The sequence below is a fragment of the Falco biarmicus genome, chromosome 1, assembly GCF_023638135.1.
Source record: "Falco biarmicus isolate bFalBia1 chromosome 1, bFalBia1.pri, whole genome shotgun sequence".
In the NCBI taxonomy this organism is placed as follows: domain Eukaryota; kingdom Metazoa; phylum Chordata; class Aves; order Falconiformes; family Falconidae; genus Falco; species Falco biarmicus.
The window spans coordinates 16,470,402-16,498,384 of record NC_079288.1 but is presented as its reverse complement, the minus strand read 5'-3'; the positions used below and the strand labels follow the sequence as shown (position 1 = coordinate 16,498,384).

The window sequence follows — 27,983 nt, the reverse complement described above, 5'->3', positions numbered from 1 at the left end:
GGCCGGGGGCGTGGCGGGCGGCGCGGGCGGGCGGCGCATTGTGCGCGGCGGCGGCGGCGGGGCCGGGGCCATGGAGCGCTGGACCGGGCGCGTCGCGCTGGTCACCGGCGCTTCCGTGGGCATCGGCGCGGCCGTGGCGCGGGCGCTGGTGCAGCACGGCATGAAGGTGGTGGGCTGCGCCCGCAGCGTCGACAAGATCGAGGTAGCGGGGCCGGGGGCCGAGGGTGGGCGGCCCCCGGTCGGGCCGCGGGCAGCCCTACGGCGGGGGCGTCCCACGGCGGGGAGGGGCTCGGCCGCCGCCCCGGGAGGCCTCGCCGCGGGGTGGGAGCGCTGCCGGGGCCGGGTCGGCGGGAGGCGGGGGCTGGGGCCGGCGGGGCCGCTCGCCCTGCTGCGGGCCCGGTGCGGGTGGGCTCCCCCCGCGGGTGGGCTCCGCCGCCGTTCCCGGCCCGGCGGGAGCAGCTGTGCCCCTGCGGCGCGGGGGTTCCCGTGGCCGGGCGGGCCCGGAGGGGCTCGCCACCCCGCAGCAGCAGGGCCGGGGGTGGGAGTTGCCCCGGGAGCAGGTTCGGTTGGGGTTGTTTTTTTCTGAACTGCCTTTTATCGAGGTTAAAAATGGGTTGTGAGGAGCGGGGCTGGGTGCGGGGGGGTGCGGTGCATACCGGCCCACGGCGGGTGCTCGGGCGATACGGATGTTTCTACGAGTTCGTGTTAAAATCGGGCTCCAGACCTTCCCACGTTGCTCACCCCTACAATGAGCATCTCAAGAGCTAAGCCTTCACCCACCTCTAGAGCCAGTACCTCGCCGCTGCCTTAAAGATGCTCAGTGTAGTTTCTGTGGGGTCCTTCTTGTCCTTGGATGTGTCTGTAGGCTTTACCGCGCAACGGCGCAGGCTGAAGCCTGTTCATTTCATAAGAAGTTTCCTTCTTAAAGGAAAAAAGAAAAAAGAGAAGAAAAAAGTTACAGTCAGACAGCCCAAATATTGTCATCTTGGTTGCTCGGTGGCAGCCGAGCCCGACGAGGTCCATACGAACACCCAGGGTTTGTATTTCCTTAGTAAAGGTGATAAGGACTTGCTATGCACAGTTGGCCACACCAAGAATAAACTGTCCAAAAAATCATGGGAAACGAGGCTTGACATGGTGGGTGTTGCTGAGATATGGGGTTAAATAAAGAAACGCTCAGAGGAATCAAAACTTTTTCCATTCTTCATCATGAATCAGAAAGACTGCTTGCAGAGAGGAGAAAATACCCCAATGTGACTTGTTTAAATGTCCTCTGGGGCTTGCTTCTAATTTTGGACTTCCCAGTGTTTTGATACTGTGGTTTGCAGGGAAAGCCGAGTTCTCCGAAGGCTTTCCCATGTGCGGCCAGCGGTATTTAAGGATGTACTTCCGTAGCCTGGCTTCTTGTAGCCTTGTGGTACCTGGTGAAGGATGTGGTAAAGGATGCCGTTGTTTCCCACTCCGCTCCAGAAAGGACAGAAAAGCCATTTCCAGTATTGCTGTTTCCAATATTGCACTTTCTTTGGATTTGCTTTTGAAACCTTTTGATTTTCTTTGGTACTACTGCAGAGGAGTTTCCTTCCTTTCTGCAGCCTGAAATCCCTCCTTTCTGAAACTTTCTGGCAAAAATGCGGTATAGATTTAAGAAAGAGCAGTCTTTTAAAGGCTTTGTCTTTTTATTTGAATCTGCACAAAATGCAATCGCATTTTATGTAGGTGATTTGTCTGGGCTGTGTGGTATGTGCCTGTACCGAGCAATGCTGACTGCTCGGCCCCTTCCGAGTCCCTTGTCGCTGTTGCGTTTCCAAGCCTTGTGTCTAACACTGCAGCTGATGTTTGTCCCGGCTTCGTTCTTTCGAGGACCGAATTGTGTTTGCAGCACACGGTTGTTTGTTTAGTTAGATGTTTGGGCTGTGTTTTGCTCCGCTGCTATTCTGGTTTCTATTTGCCGCAAAGCATGTTTCCTTAAAGAACCAAATCCCAGAGGTGCTGCTTGCTCGGGGAAGGGAAGGTGGTGAAGCATGAGGTGGCCCAGGTTCACTCTGGGAACAGGTCTGTCACCTTGGAGTGGCTGCCTGGGACACCTGTGTTGGCACAGGTGAGGCTTCTTGCTGGCTCCTGCTGTGCCTTCGGAGCAGAGTTGTTTGCGGTAATGAAGCTTTCCTCCAGGAGCTTCACCTAATGTGTTTTTGAAAAAAAAAAAAAAAAAAAAGGAAGATATTCAGGCTTCAGACTCATGCTGGGGCTTGGGACTTTGGACGTGGCTGTAAGAAGCCATCTCGAGAAGCAGGAGGTGGCGTTGTGTGCGGGGATGACTGTGCAGCCAGACCTTGCCTAGGGGCTCCTGCCCGCTGGAGGGGCTTTGGCTGTGGGGACAGTAGGAAGGAAACAGGAGGGTCTGGGCCACCAGCACTCTGTAAGTATGTCGTTACCTTAATTAGTTACTGTATAACCAGATCTATCCACAAAATATGCTCATCTGTTATGTCCGGCTGCTGATCTTCCAAGTCAGGGTTGGCTGGGAGCTGGAGGACCATCCCCTGGCAGGAAGCCTTGGTGGGGATTTGAAGGATGCGCTAATTCGAGGAGAGCGGCTCCAGCCGGAGGGGCAGGATGGGGGAAGCGGCACTGATGTTCAGGCTGGGGCGCAGTGACGAAGGGACAAGAGGATAGAAATAGGAAGGAGCTGAGGGCTTGGTGTTGCCAGATGCGAATAAAGGAGAGGTTGGGGCATTGCAGCCACAGTTCCTGCAGGACAGATCTTGTTGCTCTATTAAAATTGAATAATTTGCTAAATGCCATTGTGGATAACGGTGTACTAGAGGAGCAAACCCCCAAAATAAATCCAGGCAGCTTGAAATGGAAAGAGTGCAACTGGTACAGTTAAAAACCAGGAATGTGGTGTTCATTTGGTAGCAGAAAAGCGTATGTTTTCATTAATGTTATGCACTAGTCATCCATTTTAAGGTAAGGTGGCTGAAACCACTCTACATGGTGGTTTTACAACCTACTGTAAACTGGTGACTGAAAGAGTATCTTGTTCTGTGGGGAGTTTAACTAGGGCAATAAATGCTATGTCAAGATTTCTTAATCTCTTGGAAAATCAGATAAGGGCTTGAGGCAAGCTAATGAAGGAGTTGCAAAGTTGTGGTTTTGGTATAAAACCTGTGTCACGACTCCAGTGCTCATTATTTGACTTTTGAAATAAAAATGTTAATGGCTTACAAAAACGGCAAAATTCTCTCTCTCTCTTTTTTTTTTTTTCTTCCAGTGGCTCGGTAGAAGAGCCACATGCTCAACGTGTCTTGAGTTAGTGCTCCAGCTGACTTCAGCAGTATTATTTCAAAACTGGATTTGATTTTTTTTTTTGTCACATCTTTCTACATGCAGCCATGGCAAGCGTGGCCTCCGGCGACTGGGCTTCCCCTGAGAAGCTGTCTCTGGCCGTGAGCCTTTACACCATGGGTTTGCCCATCCTGCAGCCCCGGCTCACGAGCAGCCTCGTGTTCCCCAGTTGTGCAACTTCTGTGAGCGGAGAGTCATCGTGTGGGTCATCCGACAGTAACTGTAATAGTCAAGACATCGAGGAATAATTTAAATGGCTTTATTTTACTTTTGAATGCCAGGAGATAATTTAGGTTGAAAGCTTGTTTTAAATGAGAAGCCTGGAGGTACTAACAGCTGTCATAGACTTTTTGGCATGTGCTCTTGCTGAGTGTTTTCTGCTCTTCAGATACCTATGTGTGTTCCAAGTCAGGAGCGAGCATTGTGCTTTTATGAATTAGCCAAGAATTTTCAGAGCCCGTAAGACCAAGCGTTGGTGAAAACTGTGCCCTGTCCAATGATCACCTGCACAGGGACCCCCTGGCTGATCCCTTGAGTCTCCAGCACCCGAGGAAAGTTGCTGTGATTTAATGACTTGCCACAGCTTAGCTGGTGCACGATAGCAGGTTATGCAGTAGTCACACCATCCCGCAGACAAAAAGCAGAGCATCACTTTTGATGGGTTCGCTCCGAGGCTGTTCAACTTGCTTCTTCCTGATGTTTCCCAGAAATTTGTGTTTAGTGTCTGACTTCTTGCAGCAGCACAAAAAAAGGAGGGAGCTTCCCTGCGCATGGGACAAAACATTTCCCCCACGGCTGACAAACCACTCTCTGGTCTTTTATTCAGTGTGATGCAGAAGTTTTATTTCGCAGCGTTCTTCCCCTGGGGTGGGGGAAGACTTGGGAGAGTTTGTGGTAAATGTAGGGTCTGGCTCAGTCGTGGTGATGGCATCGAGGTACTCTGGTGCTTTTGGAGCACAGGAAGGTGTGAGACAGGGAGCTGCTTCCAGAGAGTTTGCAGCTGATGCTTGGTATTACACTCTTCTATAATAAAATTTAATTTAATGTATTTTTATATTTATTTTTATGTTTTTAGAGAATGGCAAAAGTGCTGGCAGGAGTTCCCCCTCCGACTGCGGTGTCAGCTGCTCTGGAACAGGCAACACCTGATGCTGTTGCACTCGGTTTTGTTTTCTAATCCTCCAGCAGCTCGTTCATTCCTTTGATACCTTGCTGTAGGGTGGCTGGGGCATCAGTCACTTGCTTTATGCTATTTTATTTTATTTTATTTTTTTTGTTTTATTTTTCTTCAATGCCTTCCAAGTGTGGTTAATTCATCACTTAGAAGAGACTCCTCTGAAGAGGTGCGGGAAATCAGCTGGCTTCTGCAGTCCTTCACTTCGCTGCTGGAAATAGTTGAGCTGCCGGGTTGTGGCATCAGGTTGGAGTGTCCAGAGCTGGTGGCTGTAGGGTGCTGGTGGGTTTATCTTGTATGGCTCACCCTGGGCTCCCAGTCTGCGATGGGAGCGCCTTGGGTCCGCTGCAAGCCATGTAACAAAGCGTGCGGCTGCTCCCGGGGGACTGGTGAGCATCCCCTGAAGCGGCGGTACCTGGCTGCTCTCTGGGATGTTGGTGGGGGAACCTGCTGCCCTCTCCGTGCGGCGAGGCTGCGTCGGGGGGATTGGGGCCCTCAGGCGATGGCCTGCCGTAAGGCGTTGAAGAAATCTAATCATAGATGCTGTGTTCTAAAAAAAATATTTTTTTTTTCTTTGTTAGGGTGTGGAGAGTGAGCTTTGCAGGAAGCAGTAAACGTGGCTTAGCATACAAGGTTTAACCAATTAATTCTAATGCATTTGTGACAGTTATTGATCAAAGGTAACATTTATAACCAGGGACTGCATTGTCAAGGTTAGATCTTGCTCAAGAAACAGCCTTTGATAAGCTGAGCTATTGATTGCAGATTCGAGCAGTCCAATCTCTGAAGAGGTTTGCGCTCTCTTCGTTAAGCAATGCTGTGGCAGTGTGGGAGGAGGAAGAAGCCGAGCCTTCCTCGCGGGAGCTGCGCATCCCAAATATCCGTGTGCAGGCTGGCCCGTCCCCACCACCCATCACTGCCCAGGCTATAAGGTGCAAGGGAGGCTCTTGACCCCTTCAGTCCTCCAAGGCGATTAATTAATGGCTAAATAGTTTCATAGTACCCGAATGTGGAATTTAATTGCACTGGGTACAAATCATGTTGATGGTGTAGAGGTCAACTGGTTAAAATTTTGGCATCCCCCCTTTGGGTGTCTTGTCCGTGGGGTCGAGCTGTGGGTGTCCCTGCAGTGCTGGGTGTCTGGGGGGCTCTGTCCGTCTGCCCTACGGCTGGGGCTGCGTTTTGGAGGGCATTCCTGAACGCACAGCTTTCACCTCTGGGTGTGTGTTGTCTTAATTGTGCGACTTAAAGCAACGTGCTCATGGCTGAAACCTGAATTTTGGTGCTTGGCTCCCACCCACCGGGCAGCCTGGCTGTGCCCACAGGCTCTGCAGCTCCTGGCCTCCCCGTGCCAAAGGTGGGTGAGCCGCTGTCCCCAAAAGCTCGTTGAGGACCTCATGGCTCCCCAGCCCCTCTTACCCAGACCTGTCGCTCTCGTGGCGTGCAGGCTGCAGAGCTGTTAGGCTGTCTGGTAGCCCAGTGAATTATTTTCTAAGGCAGGAGGAGCAGCTTCAGGCAGGATAATCCCAAGGCACAGTCCCCTGTAAATGAATGACCTTCAGAATCTCCTTGGCCTCTGGAAGGGCTTGTTTTGTGTTTGGTGAAGGCCTTGCCTCGGGGATGGTGGGTACTCAAGGCCTCTGAGGTGCTTTTATTGCCGCTTGTCCCTGACCAGGTCCTTTCCTGATGAATAGGAAAGAGATCCCATAATTGCTGTCCTGAGTAGTGGGAACAAATGCTTCGCTGTCCCAATGGTTTTGCACAGCCTTGAAGCTCAGGCGGCATGTGGGGGAGGGGTTGCTTTTAAACCAGGTTGGATTTATCCGCTTTCCCCCAAAATGTGCTTTTAAAATGTCTTATTTCAGCCGCCCTCCCTTCCCTGCTTCTCTTCTGTTCCCTTTGGCTTTGCGATAGAGCCGTGATAGCGGGGTATGTCATGGTCGCAGCCCTAAAAATAAGTAATAACTGAGCCTTCCCTGGGATTTTGGAGATGCAGTGGGGTGCGTGGTCTGCCTCTGCCGTGCTGTGTAACAGGGCAGACCGGGTGGCTGTCCCGTGCCTCAGTTTCCCCGTGTAAAACCCTGGAATGGTCAGAGGGCTGTATGGGAGCAGCGTTCAGACACAGGGCGGGTTTTCTGGCCTGTGGTTCGGCTTTGTGGAGGGTGTCCCAGGGCAGGGAGGTCCAGGCACAGCTGGCACAGTGTTAACGGTAGTTTCCTGACTGAACATGGTTATTTTGCCTTTGCTGGTCCTGGGGGGGTTTGTGCCCACCCCGCTTCTGTCGGGTGAAGCGGGAGCAGAGGGCCTGCGGTCTCGCTCCTGCAGCCGGACTTTACTCCCTGTTGGGCTCATGCAGATCAGCTGCGGCTCTGCTCAGCTTAACTGGGGATTAGCATCAGCGTAGATGTGAGCAGCGCTGAGCCCGCTGCGGCCGGTGGCATTGGCATCAGTACAGATGTTTGATCGCGGCGCCCGCGCTGTGCGGCGATGGAAGTGTTAATCCCTGTTGGCACCGTCCCTGCTCCGACTGCGGCTGGGCTGGGGTGTGTGGGAGCCTCTGTCCTGCATGTCGGTGGGTCATGAATCTGGGGTGTATTAAAATTCAGGACCTGTCATCTCTGTTTTGGTACCGGGGAGCGTTGGGAGCTGGTGGGGAAAGGCCTGCTCCTCGCCCAGCGCGTGTTAATCTGCCTTTTCAGAAGAGGATTCGTTGAGGATTACACGGGCGCAGGATGGGAGCCGATGAGACGGAGAAATGCATGGGGACATGGGGACGAGGACCGCAGGTCTGGCCGTGCCCTGGCAGCAGGAATGCTTGCTGCTGTGTGGGTGGTGCTGGGGGGCAGCGGGAAAACACCCAGCTCCTGCGAGCTGTGGGGACGAGCCAGGGCTGTGCTGTGGGGTGTTGAGAGGAGAAAAGGCCAGTCTCGTGGTCTGGTGGCAGCTTTTTTGGTGACAGTGGTGGGTGCTTTGCTCATGGCCACGCTGACAGGCGTGTTGTGTCGCAGCAAGGTGCAGAGCTTGGCCAAGCTCTGGGAGCCCGGTGGCTGCAGTCGATGCTCAGGTTTTCCTGGGTCCCTAAGCGAGAAGATTATCACCTGCTGCTGTTTTGTCTCACAGGCGGGGATGCTGGGGCTGGGAAGGGGAAAAGCCCCCCAGTGAGGTCGTGACAGAGCTGGGATCATGTCCTGGCTGTCCTCGAGAGTGCTCCTGAGTCTTACCCACAAGGTACGGCGATACATTCAATTATAATGTATGTTATTCAGGGCAGGCGTGTCCTGATGGTTTCCATGGACCTCTGATCACACCCTGGATCTTCAGGGTACCGTGAGGCATCTCAGACCTTCATTATTGCAGGATTTGCTGTCTGATTTAACTAAAATAAACAGATAATCTTTTTCTGACTCCCTGAGCGCAGTGGAGGTGTGCTCGCCTGCGGTGGGGATGACACAGAAGGCATGTGCCGTGATCTGAGGGTGTCAGGCTGAAGCTCAGGCTCGGCTCTGCCCTCCGAGTGGTGTGTTTGCAGGTTGCCTTGGAAATCTGTTGCTGGAATGGGCAATGATCCAGCTTGTGCGTGGACTGTCAGGTCTGCTGCGTGCAGGCATTTGGGTGTGTTGGAGCAACGCGGTCTTTGAACCCTGTTTATGAAGGCAGCCAAGGGCTGGTGGGGGACCACGGGTGGCTGCAAGACAGCAGCTTCGGTCTTAATGAGTATTGGGTCCTTTGAGGAAGGAAAGCATCTACGTGCCTGGCTGCGTGGGAACCTGCTTTATGCATCTTGGAGCTGAAGAGCAGGCAGGCACCTATGATGCTTGTTTTAGGATAGTCATACCTCAGAATAAGCAAGAGATATTGCTTTAATGAGCTGTCATCGTAGGAGCAAGCGTATTTCCTCCTCCCCCATGCCAGCCCGTAGCAACGTGATCTGAGCAAGCAGTAAAAAAATAAAAAAGAAAAAAAGTGCCTTCAGCCTTGACGTAAGGAGCGATTGTTTGAATGTCTTAAGGTAGCAGGGACGTTCAGGGCAGCGTAAATGGGACGATTTGGCTTGCGTGTATAACGCTGGGAATTTAAAATTAAGTGAGCTAGGAAAAAAATAAACTTGGATGTTTAACTACTGAGAAAGTGCAGGAAGCAGAGGGAGCTTGGAAAAAACCAACGTGAATCTGGAGCAGTCTGGGGGGACGATTATCAGTACCAGGAAGATGTGACTGCTCAGGCAGGCTCCTGGTTAGCAGGGAGGCTGGCTTCAGTGCCTGGCGTGAGACCAGCCGAGGGGCTTCCCTGGGCAATGCTGCGCCCACAGGCAGTGGGTGGACAGGAGATGCCGCTTGGCCCCTCCGGAGCCTGCGGGATGGGTTTGCAGTGTGAAGGGCATGCACCATGCTGATGTTCCGTGTCCAGAGCCTGGGTAGCATCCAGGAGATGTCCCGGACAGCTGATGCTGGGGATATGCCAAGATGTAGTTTTGTGCTGTCTCCAGTGGGTATCGTAAGTTGTGGCAGCACCGTGGGGGTGAGGAGCCTGGCAGGAGGGAGGGCTGCCATGCCGTGCTCTGCAGCCCTGGTGAGGACCATGGTCATGACTACCTGGCTGGGACTGTTACTCCTTAGATGCCTCTCCACGGTCTGCTTCTTGCTGTTGGAAGCTGATAAACAGCAGATAGGTCCCAGAGGTTCCCTGGGGTTTTGTTCCTTTCTCTTTCAGAAAATGAGATCTGATTTTTCTGGGTTATTTATTATATGAGTGCTGATTTTGTGTGCCACCTGTGAGTCTTTGTGAGGACTATGAAGTCAGTCCATTTAGGATGATACAAGGTGAAAAGAAATACATACAGGGACTTAAATTTTGTTTGGGTTTTGATTGCTTTTTTTCCTTTGCCTGTGCCAAGAGGTGGTGGGTTTCTGAAGCGGTGTGAAAAATTTAGTCTCCCTGGTCAGGCAGCCTGTACTTGAGATGTACTTCAGGTAAACGGTCTGAAACTGGTGCTAGTCCTTCTTTGGCTGTACTCTGCTTTGGTATCTCCAGCAGAGTACTGCACATTTGCTTTTCCATTTAAGCTCCCCATCCCCACCGTTCTTCCTTCTGTCCTGGAGCAGACACCGATCTAAGCTGAGGAGCGACGACTGGCAAAAGCCATCAGTGAAAAGCATCAATTTAAAGCTTAGGGGAGGGAAGAGGGGTCGCTTTACTGTTATATTCATTTGAAAACTCCTTTTAGACTCCCATGGAAGCCCTGTCTGGGCACCTGGAGCCAGGCAAAACGAACTTGAAGAAATATGAAGTAATACTCATTATTGAATCACATGCGGGCAAAAAGCCCCAGGTACCTGGCAGCTCTAGGAAGGGGCTCAATGTAATTATCTCCTTTTTAGAGATGGGGAAATGGCTCTGCATCTTGCCCATGGTCACAGGGCACACCATGGAAATCAACCACAGTCTCGTGCTTTATTCACTGTGTATCTCTTCCTGTATTATGCTGTTGCAGTGGCATTAAATCTTAATTAAAAGAAGCTTCAAACTTGCCAGTCAGTAAAATGAAAGGATTTGTAAGCCCCCTGTTTTCTTTCACAACTGTGATGCTGTTCGTTAGGATTTTTCTCCTTCATTTCCTTTAGATAGCAAAAGTAATTGGGGTGTCTTCGGTTTCTTTCCAGTTGGTTTCTTGGTACAGCTGTGTATTTAAGCATAAGCTAAATCAGTAGGATGCAAGCACCTGTGATGAATAGCAGGTTAGATTAAAAATTACCTAATGGTTTCTTCTAGCTTTAATCTCTCTGAACTAAATGTGTCTGGAGTTAATGGGATGGTTTGCCAAATAAAGCCCTACGTGACTCTTTTTTTTCCTCCCCTTAAGAGTCCCTTTAAATTTTTATATCAGTTAGTTTTCTAAAACCATTTTACCAAGACTGAATCTAAATGCATGGCACTGTGCCCTTTCCAAGTGTTGTATGCACAAAGAGCATTAACCCCTTTTTGGGAGAACTGACCTATTCTTAACATAATGTGAGGCATCCTTTTAGAACCTTTAAAAGCAGACAACTAAATAGTATATAGGAAGCAGCATGACCAGATAGTCTCATCTTACTTACATGCAGGTAGGTGCTTAACGTTTTTGGTTTTTTCATTTGCTTATTCATTCATCCAACACCGCTGGAAGCAGAGGTAAATCACTGTGATGTCAATGGAAAAATTGGTGTCTAAGCAAGAGGCACACGGCAGCCCACGTGTCTAGTGCGTGCTGCCGTACTGACTCGCTGTATCCCACGAGCAGTTTAGGTGCCCTCTGTGGAAAGCTGGCCTTTCATGGGAGTTGCCGCGTGCTGTGTTCATGCGAGGTAGCAGGTCAGAATTACAGGGACCAGGGCTTGCATCCGTGGCAGTGGATGGCTCTAGGTTAAACATATTAACACGTAGGGTATCTATTTCTTATGTTGTGTTATCCCAGTTTATACCAGTAGCTACAGCACCCGGCTGTCTGTTGCCAAGCATCTAGTGATAATGGTGTGGAACAGAGATGCTCAGGTCTTGTTTCAAATCTTCACCTCCAGCTGCTGGAGGCGCACTGACCCTCATCTGTATTGGTGTTGCATTACATGGTCACTCTCAACTTGCTTATGAAATCTGGAAAACCAGCTTTTTTTCTTTTTTTCCTTCCCTTCTTGTGTGTGTGGTGTGCTTAAAGTGGAATGAGCATTAATTGAGTGACTTAACGGATGCTCTGAAAAAATATTGCAAGCTTCCTAATTCAGAGAGTTGCTTTACATAAGTCTTCTCTTGCAAACTTGCCCGCAGTTGATGTTTCTTTGAAGAGCCTGTGATGACTCTTTATCTACAGAGGGTTGAAGCATGTTCAGTTCCGCCTGAGTGTCAGTGGTGTTCGGCACTTCATTTTCAAAGAGAATTTCTTAATACAAGTGTAGCCTGAAAGATGAAAGGATCCACGTTGAGGCTTGTTTCAGGCGGCGAGACACCAGACAGAAGAAGTATCTTGAGAGATACTTAATTTCTCTGGTCAGTTGTAGCAGAGGAGCCTTTCTCAGAAAGGGCTTTCTCTTCGGTACATCTAAGACATAAGCTAAGGAAATTGACTGGGGCAGCAGGATGGGCAGCTCCACCACGACAGCCACTGCTGTCCGGAGCATCCCTTGTTTCATCTGCTCCTTCATCGGTTGCTGTGCTGCAGCCCGTGGTATTTAGACCCTGTCTACCCCCATCGAGAGCTGTACTGAACAGTGAAAGGTTTCACTGAATAGTGAGAAATGACAGCTGAACATGGAGACAGAGATATTAAACACGGCGTTTCCCTCTGGGCTGTAGATAAGCTTGTCTGTCCTTTCCTGTCCATGCTGACGGGCCCTTCATCCTTCCAGCCAGCTCTCCTGGAACGAGTCCTCTTTTGGGAGATACATCCCAATCCCTCGTGCTTGTATTTCTCATCTTTTAAAATCATTGGTGTCGCTTGATTCAAGTTCAGCAGGGTTGAGTTTGGCTGGACCGGTTCCTGCCATCAGCTCTAAGCTTTCCTCCCAGCAGCTCTGGGACGCACTGTGATGCTCAGCCTCGGGACGCGATGGGGGCCCTGCTTTTGCTTTCTGTGTATGAGTACGCTGGCTTCAGAAGACAGCACCCCACCTTACCTGTGACGAGCATTGACATCAGCAGCAAAAATTGGAGGCACCACTGGAAAGATAACTCAGCCCAGCCCTTGTTCAAGCAACCTAAACGCAGCCTGGCAATTGCAGGAGGTGCCAGGGCACCAGCCCTCTTCCAGGAGCAAATTAAGACCGTACTCCTGGCCATGACCTGGTGAACTAGGAAGAAAAAGTGCCAGGCATGAGCCTTGGTACTTTACCAGGAAATACTGAGTGGGGTGGATCCCATAAGTGGGGTGCTTGAGTTTGGGTAGTGGGACGGAGAGCACTTCCAAGCTGTCACCTTGGTGCCAGGTTGTGAAGAATTTGGCTGAAGGCCCCTTGCCCATTTTTTCCTCCTTTATCTTTGCAGACACAAGGCCCTATCCCCAGAGTGGTTTAGCACCTTCCAACAGCCCTTCATACTGCTTTTAATTTTCTAGATGCTACTCTTGCAGAATTTTTCCCCCGACTGTTTTCTCAAGTGTGTACACTAGTCTTGAAAAAACTATATATTTTTCTACTATGATCAGCACATAATCAACAAGATTGCATATATAGCAAAGTGAAACCAGCCCCAGGAGGGTACAGAGAGGTACGATTCAGTCCCAGGGGGACCTTTGTTCTCTGTTGGGCAGAAATACTGTCTAGCTCAGCCCAAGCAGAGCTCTCCAGAGAGCGTGATGCTGTTGGGATGTATCGATCTCTGGGCTGAACTCAGCATGTCTGTCCCCTTCTTGCCTGGTGCTGTGAGAGCAATAATAATAATTCTTGTGTTACTGCAGTGCCTTCACTGAAGTGGTACCCAGAAAGGAGAGTGGCTTCTGGACCAGACCCTTGGACCTGCGCTGGATTCAGCTTGTGGGCTCTGAAAGCAGTGGCTTGCTGTGAAAGGCAAATCAAGAAAAGCTTAAATGCTCTGTTCAGGGACTTGACCCAGCTCAGCAGTGGTGTTAGGTATTGAGAAAGGCTGAAAAACATTTACCAAACAGAGCACTTGCCCCAGGGTAATTAAAATGAATGTGCTTGGGGCACAGAGAGGGGTTTGGAGGTCCTGGCTTGGCTGTTCCTCTTGCAGTGAGGATGCTGAGCCCTGCTCTGTGTAAAACTTGGCTAAGAGAAAGTTGGTCGTTGAAAAAGCCACTGATGAAGAGCACACTTTATGATTTGGAGTTGGAAGCCAATTCACATCTTCAGGTGGATTTTAATTTTTTTCCCCTTTTTGGATTTTGCGGATCTAAACAAGTTGCCAGCCTTCCTCCTTACCCTTAGGCATACGGCCACCCTGCATTGTGCTGACTGGGGGACAAGAGAGCCGATTCTAACAAAACTTCAGGGGTCAGAACCAGCAGGTTTCCTGGGCATGCTGGCATCTAATCTGCAGGATGGAATGCGTTGGAGGCCAGCTGGATGGGAGCCAGGCCCAGGCTTTGGTTTGGCGTTTGCCCGGTCCCGTGGTGATGAACTGGTGCAGCCCCACAAGCTCTCCTGACAGCCTGCGCTGGGGGAGCAGGTGCCGTGCTGTCTCTGATTTTTTTGTTGTTGTTGTTGTTTTCCTTCTCTTTCCACTTTCCCTTATGTTCCATGGTTTGTTTTTTTTTTGTTTTCTCCTCTGTCTGATGTTTATTTTCTGGCAAACACACGCTGCGAGTGTCACTGATGCTGGGTGTTGTGTGGGGCAGGTCTGCCCCTGCTGCAGCTGCTGGAAGATCAGCTCTCCTGAGCGGAGGGGACAGGGGCCCGGGGGCTTGCGAGCTTCCCCGGGGAGAAGGACACCTTCCATGCTCTGGTGTGTCACTCCCGCTTCTATGAGAGCGAGCTGTGTCTGAGGCCAGCATGGCTCTCCAGGCTCCTCCCGATGTCGGTACAGATGGCGGGGCTGGTTTTAGCATCTGCCTTCTCCAGAATGTGCGAATTTCTCCCATGTGTCCTCCTGGAGGGCCAGGAGGGGCTGGGCCAGTCCGGGAGGTGATATGATACAGCAGGGATGAGATGCTACACCTGACAGCAAGCAAAAAAAGTCAGATCCCTCTGGTGTGAGCTTCCCAGCGGTGTTTCGGGTGCTCCCAGGTGCTGTGGTGGGTGCACTGGCTTCCCTGCACCCTTGTTGCTGGCTAAGGCAGGTGGGCTTGGCTGTTCAGAGCCGCCGGCATGTGCAATCACCGTCCCAGGTCCTCTGCTTCCAGCCAGGTGACTCCTGTGCTGGGCCTCGCTCCTCCTTTTATAAACGCTGTGAGCTGCAGTCCTTGGTATGCAGGGAGGAGCTGGGAGGAGTGGGAAAGCTGCCCCTGGCAGGAGAGCTTTATTGCACCCGCTGAAATGTCACGTTGGTGAAAGCGCCCTGGGCGATGGCGTTCAAGTGATTTGGTGGACGTTTGTAGCCAGAGTCCGTCTCTCTGCAGAAACCAGACATCATGTGGCTCTTGCTTCACACTGGAAGCTGTCACTGTCGCTAATATGACACATCAGAGATGAGATGCTGCTTCTCATTAGCATCAGGGGGTAAAGGGCATCCTCCAGAGGATTTGGTGTGGTGGCTGCCACATCATTAACACGGGCAACCAGCAGCAGCTCTTGGCCTTTCATTTGCTTTATATCATCTAGTCTGATAAAAGATCTGAATGCCTGGAATAATTGTTGATAACGGCTAACGAGGAATTGTCGGGTATGCGATTGCCACGTCCTTTATCCGCGCAGCAGTGTGGCAGACTTGCCGCCTGGTGCCATGGCAGTGTTTGTTTGTATTTTGCCAGCACTTGCTTGCCTCGACCTGTATTGCCAGAGTGATGGATGAGCACAGAGCGTCTCCTCAAGTTTAATAACTTAAAGGCTGAAGCACTCAGACTCTCATGTATATCGATATTTCTTCTTTCTTAATTAGCATTTTCAGTGATTCTTCCCTAGTGTCTACTTTAAAGGCAGGCTCGCTGGGAAGCCTGCCATGTTTTCTTAGCCCTGGGGTGTGTTTTTAAGCAAGTGGCTGGATAAGCTACTCCAGGAGGAGAGGAGGCTGATGGCTGTTTACTTCCTTCCTTTCTCTTCCTTAGAAATTGGCAGCAGAATGCCAGAGTGCCGGCTACCCGGGGACCCTCATCCCGTACAAGTGCGATCTCTCCAACGAAGAGGAGATCCTGTCGATGTTCTCCGCCATCAAGACGCTTCATCAAGGAGTTGATGTTTGCATCAACAACGCGGGGCTGGCTCGCCCGGAGCCCCTGCTCTCAGGGAAGACGGAGGGCTGGCGGACGATGATAGATGTGAGTACTGCCACTGATAGAGTGGGAACTGGGCTAGATTTTAATTTTTTCTGGCCACCGGCACCATAGTCCCATCTACTTATTCCATGTGTGCAGAGCTGAGGACCTGCTTCCCCTCTGGCTCTGACATGGCCTGGGCTTGCCGACTGGGAAGTGGAAAGACATCATGCACTGCTGAGCCACATGCCTTCACCTTGGAGTATGAAAACGCTCGATACCTTCAGTAGCATTTTTTCCTTTAGCTCAATGGCTTTATAAAGGGTGATGAGCCTTGCTGCTTTTTTTTGTTTCTTCAGTAAAATAGGAAATTGAATGCCAAGCACTGGCTTTTGTAGCTAATCCTGTTAGTTGTAGCAGTGGGTTGTAAAATGGGCAGATTCTTTTTGGCTTAAACTGTAATGTTTTTTGTCTTTTTAGCTTAATTTTCTGCTCGTAATCTGGTTAGAGCTGGATGTGATCGAGACAATTTCATTTGCCGAACTGGGAGTTTGTGCAAATGGTCCATGCTGTTACTAGCAGCGCTTCTCCCTGGGTCTTGCTGTCCTGAGGTGCTGCTGTGCATCTTTTGGGGACTTCACCATCTTTTGTCGTTATGGGATGGCCCTTTTCTGCACATAGCAGTGGCAGCCACAGCAGTGGGACCCCAGGCCACTTACTGTGCCCTTGCAACAGCCCTTTTGTACTGACCTTCCTGCACCTCTGGCTGGTGAGAGGCTGAAACAGGAGCTTTCCCCTCCTGTACTACCTACTTTTGTGCATGAAAGCCTTGTCCTCATAGAAACTGGAGTCAAACTCATGGCTTTGAGTAAGCCTTGCAGCACCTCCAGCAGCTGTGAGAGCTTGTCCCAGTGAAGTAAAAGACACGTCTATTTGAAAAGCTGCTCCAAGCTGTAAGCTCGGGGCCGCTGTGTCTGACAGTGGGTTCAGCCAGGATCTGTCGGCTCCTGCGGCAGCTGGTGGCTGTTCATCCAGAAGTAGTTTCAGGGGCTGTGTAAAGCAAAACAGAGAGGCGCATTGAGGCCTCAGACTCCTGCTGCCAGGGCAAGAGCTGCCGTATCCTGGCTAATTAAGTTCTTGTTAGGATTTTGGCTGGTCTGCTAGCTGCTGTGACTGCAGCCAAAGCAAGCTCAGCTCAGCTTTGTTTGCCCAGCCAGGCTTTTGTGGGTTGCCCAGCCTGGGTCACTGCACAGCTACATCTCCCCATCCCTGGTTGCCATGGAGTCTTTAAAGAAAATTAAGTGAAGTGTAGCTGAGGCTGAGCTGGTGTAAAGCAGGGCACTTCCCAGCGTTGTCTCGCTGCAAGCCTGGCCCTGTGGGTCACCTGTGCCTTGTAAACTCATCCTGGTCACTGTGATCATGTCTTGTGTGAATGCCTCTGTGGATGCTGTGCATCCTTTACGCTTCTTCATTTTTGTTCTTCTGACCTTTTGTTTGTTGTAAGGCAGTCAGGCTGGGGGAGACACGTGGCTTTTGCCAGCTGAAGGCCTTTCTCTTCGTGCTCTCTTCCTGGGCTGCTCAGGTGGGAGCGCTCCTGTTACCTCACTTTCCACCACCTTTAGGAAGAAAGATTTGGGAATGAGGATTGTCCTGTGTGACACTCCAGTGTTGGTATTTATGATGGCTCAAAGTTTGGGAGCCTGTGGGATCTCCTGTCCTTGTGGGTGCTGCTGTGTTCACCCCTTGGAGTTGCTTGGGGGTGATGGGTGGGGTGGGAGGAGAGGCAGGGTGATGCCTCCACAAGGGCAGCATTATGAAACTAGGCTGGGAGCATGTTTTGTTGCCAGAGGTGATCTGTATGGCTGTATGTGCTGTCACTGCTTGGCAAAAATGCTGGTGTAGCTCTGGGAACAGACTGAGTTACCCAAACTTTCTTCCTGTACTGGTAGATGTTTTCCTCTTGCCAGCTTCCCAGAAGCTGGTGGGTTTGCTCTTGACTTGTGTGTAGTTGAACAACAACTTGCACCCTTAATGCAAGGGTGATGCCCACAGCCAGTCCAGAGCCAAGTGCTTCGCCCACCTCAGCCTAGGCAGCCTGACAAGCCTGGGCTTTGCTTTTTAGCCTGCTGGTAAGTGGTAGTAATAGCTCAGGGTTTTTTGTTTTGCTGTGTGCCGCTGTTTTGTGGCTGTAACCTTCCTGCTTGAAAATCTCGCTCTCCAAACGTGGCCGTGGCTGTGCAGGCACTGGCGTCGCAGTGGGCTTTGGGGAGGAATCTGCAGTGACAGCTCTCCCCGATGTGGCACACAAGCCCCAGGGAAACACGCACCAGGCCCGTTCCTCCTACATGCTCTGAAGCTCTTGGAGGGTCAGGACGAGGGAAGGTTGCCAGCACCTTTCATGGGCCACTGGGCTTTGCAGAACTGAGCGGGAGCAGGGAGGCTTCTTCCAAAGGTCCCTTGGAGAAAGGTCTTAAAGAGCAGCGCAGTTTGAGATGCTGTTGGAGAGTTTCAGCATGCTACTGGGCTGCCAGACAGGGAAAGTTTCTAAACAGCCATCGATCTATTGATTTAGGAGGCATTAGGGCCTTAAATTAAAGGCATTTTTTCTTTTTGGTAAATCGATTTTTGTTTCCATGCATTTTTTATGAGCTTTGAGGCTCTGTCTCCTTCCAGTTTCCCCTTCCGTAAGATTCCTTGCTATACAAAAATCATGTTATTTACTTATTCCTCCTCTTTTTTTTTTTTTTTTTTTGCATGTTTTGGTTCCTTATTGTCTGGTATTTATTCCCAAGGGAGGAGCTGCTTTTCCCTGGGCTGCAGGAATCTCATGTTAGGAATCGTGTCTCTGTTGCTTTACAGCAGCACAGAGCCCAGCGTTGCCAGCCAGCAAATTTGGTGTGTGTGTAGGAGGGAGCATGCTATCACAGGCAGGTTCTGAGCCCGTCATCTTTTGGTTTGCAGCTTCCCCCTTTTCCTCTTTATATGTTTGTGAGGTTGTGAGGTTGACATGAGGCTGGAGCAAAGTCCTCCAGCTGTCCTCGATCCGCACAGGAGTAGCCAGGGCTGGGTGCTATGTACACACTGACTGCAGGCTCTGGGATTTGAACAGCTCCTTCACGTTTTACCTACTGACCTTTACAGTCAGGAAATCAAGCTGAACTTTCCATTTGCACTGTTCAGGGCACAAAGGACTGCAGCACACATCCTCTCGCTCTTCGAGATGCTAAATGGGTTTGATTCTTCTTGGCATTATTCATTGACCAATGAGGCTCTGTTCTTCTTGGTTTTATATACCATCTGTGCAGAGATATGTTTTCTGTAACCTGCGTTTTTATGTGTGCTTTAGGAGCTGGAGTACTCATTCTGATGCGTTAGAAAAGGCTGATTCTGGGAAGTGAAATGCTCAGCGCTTCCAGGAACAGGATCTTTTATGTTTTCCCAACCTGCAATTGGAACTCATTAATTACTAGAAAATGCGCCTTCATTGTTTCTGTTGTATTAGCACAGACACGTGGCAGCCCCGGACCCGCTGCCTTGTGCAGCGTGCTGTGCAAAGGCGGAGCACGGATGTGCTGGCTGTCTTTGCGAAGGGATCTTTGAACCTTCCCTTCTGACAACAGGAATGAGGCTGGAAAATGTGTTGTTGTGGATATTTGTAACAACAGCCTTTGGATTGTTTCTCACAGTGATACAGCCCTAAGACTTGCACGTTTTCCAGGTGTGTTTTTCAGTTCCTGAGTGCCTGTTCCACATTTTGAAATGGGATTTCACCCAAAAACCTTGTGGGTGCTATCAGGAAAAGGCGGCGAGGCAATCCCAGCTCAGCTGCCTTCCAGCCAGTTGTTTTGTTGTACCAAGATGCTTATCGTACAGGCTCTGGACTTTCCCATGTGGCTGTTGATTAGTATCTTGCTTTGCCAGTAGTTGTCAAAATGTTGTGAGTCTACCCACGCAAGGAAGCATTGCTCAGTGTGACTCACGGCGTTGGAGCTGGGTCTCAGGCTTCAGGCTGATGTTACCCTCTAGTGGCCTAAGGAGAAGGAGTGGAATCGGGGAGCTACCGCACCAAAGATGCGGTGCCTGGTGGGTTCAGGGTCTCCTGGGGCAGGGAGGAAAGCAGGCGTGTTGCTTATCATGAAGGCTTCTTATACTACCAGGTGCCCAGATCTGTATGGGAAAGGACTGGCTCCTCACTTGGTTGGTACATCAGACTGGAGCAGGTTACTCCTGCTTTCCTTGCCCACCTTACTGTGAAATCCAAAAGCCTTCAGATGCCCTGCCTGCTCTGGGCTTCGCTCCAGTGCTGAGGTGCCACTTCTGCTGACATGTCTGCTAACTTTCTTCCTTGTGCAGCCAAGGTAAATCTTCAACCTGGCGCCAGGGAATTTATCTCTGTAGTTCCAGGTATGATGACTGAGATACCTGGCAGTGACTGTGTGCTTAACCAAAGTGCACTTGGATGAGGATGAGGACTCTACTTTGTTGTGTTGCCTGGGTACTCCCAAGATCAGATAAGCATGCTATTTATCTGTTGCCAAGACAAAAACTCACAAGCACGGCCTCTAGTAATGAATAGGAAATAAGGACCAAGACAAAAGCAGTGACCAGAAGATCCTTCAGCTGACCCCGCTCATCTTTTGTGTGCTGCACGGTAATTGCATCTCTCAAATCCATCCTTCTCTGCCTCTTAACTTTCTGGTCTCCAAATTAATGTTCCTGTCTTGCATGTCCTTCTGTGCTAGCAAGTCCTAGTTAGCCTGCCCCGTTCTTGTTTATAAGTTTCACAGCGATGATACATCCCTTGCTCGCTGCCCACATGGCCTTGTTCCTGCTTCTCCTCCCGTTTATTGCACCTGACTTCTGATTCATCAGAAATTTCGTTCTTCCTGGATATTTAGTTCACAGGGGTGCTTTTAGACCTGTCTGGCCTGCTCATTTCGTTAGCAAAGTGACATGCCATTAGGTAGGACCTGCCAGTGTGTCCTGCCTTGGAATGGCTGCAGCCTTTCTAGAGGGCTTTAGCAAACGCTTTCTACCTTTCAGCCACCTTTCTAAATCTAAACCACCATAAACTTCAGCAATTAACACTGCTGCTGAGCTGGCTTGCTCATCAATCTTGCACGTACCTCTGGGTGCTGTGTATTCCAGCTGGGGGAACTTCCATGTCTCTGTCTTCCTGGAAACTTTGGCTCTGTGCTTTATGGTCAGCAAACGCTGAAGGCATCTGTGCGTTAATGGTGGCACATTGCAGGGGCGATATGACCGAGTTTAACCAAGCCACGGTGTGCTGGGGAGCGCTGGTCCAAAGAGCAAGAGCCTGGAAAGCTCTGCATCCTGTGCTATAGGACTGGATAAATCGCGGTGTCCTTTCTTCCTTGCCTTACCTGCTTAGAGCTGAGGGAGATGCCAGCAGGCAGTGTGACAGGTCGGTGGCTTTCATATCTGCAGGGTTACTTGCCCACTCTGGCCTTCCCCGTGGCACGATGTGATCTTTGGCTTTGTTTGTGCGGAGGAAGCTCTTTGCTGGCTGTGTGGTTTGCAGTGCCGCTGAGCACCTGGCGCTCTGACAGGCAATATCTGGGGATTTCCTTGTTAACTAGCTGACCTAATTACCTGCTGTTAGTGTCCTATCAGCTGCCCAAACACCAGTGTGCTCAGTGCTGTACAAAATAAACAACGCTGTCTGCTGGAGGCAGTGCTGGCTGTGGGGCGGTGGGTTTCTTCTCCCTTATTTCACACTCCAGCCTCACGTTTGCCCCTGGAACAATTCAGCCCATTTTTTCTGGCGGAGGCCAGGGCTGTCTCACAGAGCTGGGTATGTGTGGCTCCCCTGCCAACCCCTGGGGCCTGCAGCCCCAGCTGGGTGGCAGGCGTGTGGCAGGCGTGTATGTGCATTTCCCTCTCTTGGCCTGCGTGGGAATTGCCGTGGGTCACAGGCTGGAGGCAGAAGCTGCCAGGCAGGGGTTGCTGGTCTTAAAGACCAGGTCTCCTGGTCTTCTTTGCTCATCCCTCAGGTCAATGTGATGGCTGTAAGCATCTGCACCCGAGAGGCCTACCAGTCCATGAAAGAGAGGAACATCGATGACGGGCATATTATTAACATTAACAGGTATGTGAGGGGGGAATGTGGGATCAGCTACGTGGGCTTGCTCCTCCCTGCCTCCTAGAGAGGACTTAAGCAGTGGGCTGGTGGTGTCCAAGGAGAGATTTTCCAAGGATTGTGATGGTTGATTTTTTTCAAACCGCTTTTTTTAACCTCTGCTGGTCTAAATGCAAGAAAGACCTAACCACAGAGAAAAGGATAATGCCAACCACTTGCGATGGTGCAAGTTTGAAGACTGAAGCTTCTTGACCAGCTCCAGAAGACAGCCGGGTCCAAGGAGCCTCTGGTGGTGTGAGTTTCCTGCAGGAGAGGGGAATTCCTCACGTAGCCACCCTGTCAGCCTCTCCTTCTGTGTTTGTAATGCTGGTTTGAATATCCTGTTGGTTTCTTCTCAGGACCCGGCTTGCCGCCCACCTCTCAGCGCTTTCCTTTCTGCTCTCTCCTCAGCATGAATGGCCACAGCGTTGTGCCACAGTCAGTGGTGCATTTTTATAGTGCCACCAAGTACGCAGTTACGGCTCTCACGGAGGGGCTGAGGCAGGAGCTCAGAGAAGCAAAGACTCATATACGAGCTACAGTGAGTACCGTGGGCTTGTTCCTCTCTCCTGCTTTGTGGATGGTAGAGAGCTGGCCGGCTTTATGGGGCAGAGGTTTTCCCTTTGGGAAACAGGCAAGGAATTGCAAAAATAGTACTCAGCACCCTGGGGAACATTCGGGTCCTGTGCCCAGCTGCCCCTGGCCGCCTCCCTTTCCCAGGCAGAGGGAGACCTGGGGTACAGAAGGCATGGCAGCAGTGAGCTGTGTCAGGAAATAAACTTTTTGGGTACACAAAGTGGGGAGCTGCCGGTCAGGGAGCGAGGGGGGCTCATGGCAGCAGAGGGGGGCGGTCAGTGGGGCTGTTTGCTCTCATCCAGAGCTTGCATCTCTGGAGTGATGTATCCAGAAGTTAATTTGCATTACAAGCTTTTCTGTCATTTTCTCTGCTTCTCTGCCCCTTTGGAGCGTGAAGAGGGAAGTACCCGTCAGCAGTCCCCCAGAGGTTCCTGCCACAATAATCATTAAGGCAAAGCCTGCTCACTTAAACTGTTCCCCTAGAAAAAGAGTGGGGAAGGAGGACAATAGAATGGGGGCTGTGGTTTTGGGGGCTTTTTCAGCACTAAAAAGTTTCTTTCTCCTTTTTTTTTTTCTTGCTTTTTTTTTTTCTTTTCATTCTTTTAGAAGGGGAATTACAAATCCTATTAGGATGTGCTCTGCTTTTTTCCAGTGTATATCTCCAGGACTGGTGGAAACGGGATTTGCTTTTAAACTTCATGATAATGACCCCGAGAGAGCTGCTGCAACCTATGAGAGCATTCGGGTAGGACAAAGAGAAATGGAAACGGAGGGAAGTGGCTCTGATTGTAGTTCACGTCTCTTTCCTGGCGAACGGCACAAGGAACTAGTTCTGCAGAGTGGCCCGGTGCCTTCCAGGATAAAATCAGCATCTCCCAAAGTCTCAGCACTCAAACCTCACATTTTGCACTGATATTTACGCACAATACAGATTTTCATTTGGGTTCAGTTTCTGACTGCCTATATTTTTCCTTTTGTTTTGATGTTCCTGTAAATAAATCAGTCAGCTTTGACATTTTGCAGGCTATGACTTGAAGATATAATAAGCAAACATGCCTGCACAAGAAGAAATGCGAGAGCATGTTGTCTTGCAGGTGGCTAGCGCAGGATTTCTTGTGCTTCTCTGGGAATTTTTGATAAGGATGGCAATGCCTGACCTGGCAGAATTACTGTGCCAGTAGTAAGATTATTCACAGCAAATGGTGAATTATCAGCACCAGACACGTCCTTTGTTAAATTTTCAATGGATTATTTTTTTCCTGCTTGCTTGCATCTTTTTGACATGCCCCAGTGACACTGTCGAAACTCATTATTGATGGTTAGGAAAGGAGTGATCTTGTGGTTAACTTTGAGGTGCCCTTTGACTGAGTCTCTTTCCTGTCTTTCCAGTGTCTCAAAGCTGAAGATATGGCTAACGCTGTCATATATGTCCTCAGTGCCCCACCTCATGTACAGGTAGGCTGTGGCTGGGCTGGAGGACTCTGCTGGGGCGGGGCTGAAGGCGGAGAGGGTAACTGCTGCCCTGACATTTGCTAATCAGGGTTGCAGCCACCATATCAGCTGTGTGCTTCGAGGAGCCTGGGCTGGGGATTAGCAGTGAGCACCTTTGTTTACACTTCCCTTATGGTAGCTATGGGATGGCACTGCTCGGGCTGCTCACAGCCCTGCGGATCCAGCAAGGGCTGCTTGGACCCCAGAGAAGGGCTGCGCAAGGCAGGGGGAACAGGAGGGATATGGGCATGTTCTGCCCCTTTGGATGGATTTGCTGATAGTTTTGCAGCTGGGTTGGGTTCTGCCAGTTACTAAATGATGTGTTGGGCCTGATCCTGCCGAGTGTTGTGCACCTCCCCAAGGGTGGCGTGAGATGCTCGCAGTGCCGGGAGGGACTTCCCTCCTGTGAAACATGAAATAAGTGACCAGCTTTGAGCTGGAGCCAGGAGGAGGCAGGAGCAGTGTTGTAGTTTAATATGTGCAATGTAAAAGTTCCTGTTGCAAAAGCAAACTTTGATCGTGAGAGGTTTAGCAGCCCCTGGCGTGAACTCTGCTCCTTGGAGCAAGACGTGGCCATCTTGACACTGGATCACTGACCTTCTTGTCCTAAGAAGATAAAAAGTCTTGCCTGTGGCTGGTCAAGCAGTGCTTCTGCTTGACCCTTTGTGAGCGGGACCAAAGACTTGAACCACGGGAGTTTGTAATCAGTGTCATCTTGTACCTTTTCTGTGCATATTTGTGCTTATATTCCTTGCGCTAAAGGCAGAGCAGCCGCATTCACTTGTATTTCTTTCTAGTATCTCAGTTAAGCAGGCTCATTTCTAGTCACAGGAGCTTTCTTCGTGTGCAGCTTGCCACTGTAACGGTGCAGCATGGAAGTGCCCAGTGCAGGATTTAAAACGGACTTCAGCACTCCAGTAAAATCCTGTGTTGGTCTCTTCTAGATTGGAGATATACAGATGAGGCCCACGGAGCAGATATCATAGCAAATGAAGAGGACCGTGAGCAGCGCAGCGTATCCACTCCACTTCGAACCCTCTGGCAATCTAGGGTTTCGTCGGCTGGCTAGCAACGTTTTAATCAAGTACCAAGGATTGTGTTTGAAGAATTATTTTTCTCTCCCTCTCTCTGAGCTGGTGCTGGTGCTGAGCCAGTTTTAAAAAAAACATGGTAGTGGGTCTCTTTCTCCCCCACTCCTTTCTGAAACTGCTTAAAAGAGTAAAATGTATTTGAAACTAATGCAGGGAAGTGGTTTGTGGAAGATTGTTGTCTCCAGGCTGGTTTATTCTTCCTTTTGCTTTCTTTTCAAGGTTTGTTTGATCTTATTTGCTGATGCTGTGTCTGGACATAGGTGAAGTGGCACAAGACGTTTGCCAGCTGCAGTGTGCTTAGGGTTTGAGATTTACAGTGGATCTCATACATGAATCCATCTAATTTTGGGGTTTATTTTCATCAGATTGATTACTGATGGTAATGATGCATGTGATATTTTCTGCTTCTTTCATACTCCACTGCTCTAAACTCGGTGTAGAATCTCGCCCACCTCCCCACACCCTCCTTTCCCATTCACATGAATCACACCTGCCAAGTTTGAGGAAGTATAAATGTGTGTGCTTGCTATTTCTCTTTCTTTCTAGGTAGGTAGGTAAGTAGTTGGAGGAAAAGAACCTGCACTTCTGCAGGTTAGAATGATCATCTAAGTGGCATAGTTACAGTAAGAGTGAGTTGTTTGGTATTTTTAATAAAAACTAAATGTGTGCTGTCTTGTGATCACCTCTATCCTTGGTATCATCTCCCAGCACTCTTGATGTTTTTGTATGTGGTATTTGCATGCATTGACACTTTTTCTGGAAATAGTGGTTGGTCTTAGAAAGATGTATGGTGCTGTTTAAATGCTTGGTGCTGACCAGTTGGAAATGTTGAAAGTTTGTTTATATGCAGAGATACAAACTTGGAGAGAGAGAGAGAGAGAGAAAGAGAGAGATTGAAGTGAACCATGCCGAAGCTATCCAAAATGAAAAGATGTTAGTAGGGGTGTTTGCCTACAAAGCAGCAGGTAAAAGGTCTGGTTCAGATCTCATATTAGTTCTGCGCTGGTGCTGCCCCATTGTTTTGCTCTGGATTTATTCTAACTTGAGGGAGAAGAGAATCAGCCGCAAAGCTGATACGTGCAGCACTGGAGACCGCTTGAGTTGTCTCGCAGTGTGGCAGAAAGACGTCTGTGTGTCGACCAACTTGCTGCAGAGCTATGGAGCTGTTAATGTACATGTTGCCTTAAGGTTGCAGACTCGCTCCTGCTGTGCTCTGGACTTTCTGTAGCATTTCAGAAGGCAAACATTGGTTTAGGTGGAGCAGGTATGGTCAGTTCGTCAGGGTGGAGGATTGGGAGCCAGAGAAACTAGGGTTGGATTGTTTTGCTTACACCATTTTATGCCTCTGTGGGAGGTCATCTGTGTTACACCACCGTAAGGGAGACCAGATTTGGGCCACTATGTCAAGAGTTTCAACTCCCTGTATAGCCTTGGGCACATCACTTTACCTCTCTGTCTCAGTTTCCCCATCTGTAAAATGGGAATAATAATACTTGCCTACCTCACAGGGGTGTTGTGAGGACTCACAAACTTTTGTAAAGCACTTTGGATATGAGAAGCGCTGTGTAAGTGCTGAGTGTTGATATGAAGTATTATTATTACTTAAATCTTGTGATACATAGAATTCCTTGTGCCAAAGGTAAGCGACTGTAGAAGGATACAAGGAGAAAACTGGTAAAAAGTTCCTTCGTAATGGAAAAACAAAGGCAATTTGCCCCTTTTTTTCCTCTTTATAAATACATGCTCACGGTGTGTTCTGTCCATTCCTCATCTGTCACCAGTTTCTACTGGCAAGTACACATAGCCTCATCTCTGGATTTGGCCTTTTAATTTACTCTGAGTGAAATTCATGCCCTTTAGGTGAAGGCTTGCATGACGGTAACGCCATGCCCTCCTCCACCTTGCTGAGGTGGTGACTTTGGGTGGGCTCTTTGCCCAGAGCTGGGTTTCACCCCCAGCATTGGGTTGGGTTAGATCATGTCCTGCAAGGAGCAGCCAGTCCAGGTCTGCATGCAGCCAGCCATCCTCCCTGCAGCAGAGAAAGAGCCTGCGCCAGCTGGAAAAGTTCTTTGGTCTCTGTGCCACCATGATCCTCAATTCAGAGGCACTTGGCTAAGGAAGTTTCAAGCACTACTGTGCTTTTTTATCATGCCCCTATGATGTTCAGCTAGACTTGTTATGAAAACTGGTGTTTTCCATAGGGCGTCTTCTGCAGGAGCTTGCTGAAATTCAGCAGATGCGCTGTTGTTGTGCAGTGTGTGCCATCTTTTTAAGATGGTTGAACTAGGAGTTGGAGGCCAAAAAAAGCGTTGAGAAATTAGGAACTTTTGAGCAGAAAAACAAATGAGCAGGGATGTGGGTAGCACTGGTGAAATATATGAATAGGTGGCCGCAACTGTGTACAAAGTTAAGTAGATGTTGAAATGCACAGCTGAGGAGGGGCTTAACTTACCTTTCTGCTCTGTAAAAGGAGGCTTCGGAGAGAATTGCTTAAGATGTAGGGCCTTGAAAAAGGGCCAGTCTGGGTAAATTGCTCCCTGCAAATACAACCCGGCTGACCTGCAGCCCTGGAAGTTTGTGTTGGTTCTCCACCCCATGCCCCCCCCCCCCCCCCCCCCCCCAACATTTGTAACCTTTGCAAGTCTATAAAATAACCTTGAAATGATATCCAGTATATTTTTCCATTTCAAATGTGTTTTTAGAGGATAATTCCTGCTGCCTGTTAACTTCCCATGTGAAACGCAGCCTGCGGAGGGGTTTGTTACGAGTTGTTTGGCTGCTCTGCCTTGTGTAACCTGGTGGCACCTTGAGCCACCTTCCTGGGATGAGATAGGATTGGCAGCACAATTCTGAGGCATTTAAAAACCCCAAATAAGAGGGTGAATTGTGTAATTTATCAGTAGGTTTCTAATTGTGAACTGTAAAATAAAGAATAAAAAGAGAGGCACACTGTGGTTCTTTTGTTGTGTATATTGTAGTTTTTGTGTAAAAACATAACATCCTTTTTACTGTTCACAGCTAAACCTTTCTTTTATGAAGAGTTCAAACAGAAACGTGATTTTGGTTCTTCATAAGAAAAACTGTAATTACTTTCTAGAGCAGAATAGTGCCCAGTTGTCTCACAGATGACTTGTGGAGGCTGGACTTGCTGGTCCTTGTTGGAAGGATGCTGCGTTCTACAGGGGTTCGCGGCAATCCCCAGGCAGGCTGCTGGGCATGGCTGGGTTTGACTAAGCTGTGCAAGGGATGAGCTGCTGTTGCTATTCGGACTTGGATATTGAACTCTTTTCTCGTGCTTGCCTGGAAGCAAGGCAGCTTATTGTTGGCATAACTGAA

General features: G+C 49.8%; 1 protein-coding gene across 2 annotated transcripts; it reads left to right on the top strand.

The window, feature by feature from the left end:
• Nucleotides 1–43: 43 nt before the first annotated feature.
• Nucleotides 44–27,601, top strand: DHRS11 (dehydrogenase/reductase 11). 2 transcript variants are annotated; one of them, XR_008819480.1, is made up of 7 exons: nucleotides 44–202; nucleotides 15,204–15,413; nucleotides 21,365–21,459; nucleotides 21,901–22,030; nucleotides 22,696–22,810; nucleotides 23,455–23,520; nucleotides 24,501–27,601. XR_008819480.1 is itself a non-coding variant. In XM_056324995.1 (7 exons), the coding sequence occupies exons 1-7, from the start codon at nucleotides 71–73 to the stop codon at nucleotides 24,540–24,542; spliced, it is 768 nt and encodes a 255-aa protein (XP_056180970.1). In that variant the 5' UTR covers nucleotides 44–70; the 3' UTR covers nucleotides 24,543–27,601. The 2 variants fall into 2 exon arrangements, 1 of the variants encoding a protein (XP_056180970.1); XM_056324995.1 differs by having other exon boundaries at nucleotides 22,718–22,810.
• Nucleotides 27,602–27,983: the final 382 nt, after the last annotated feature.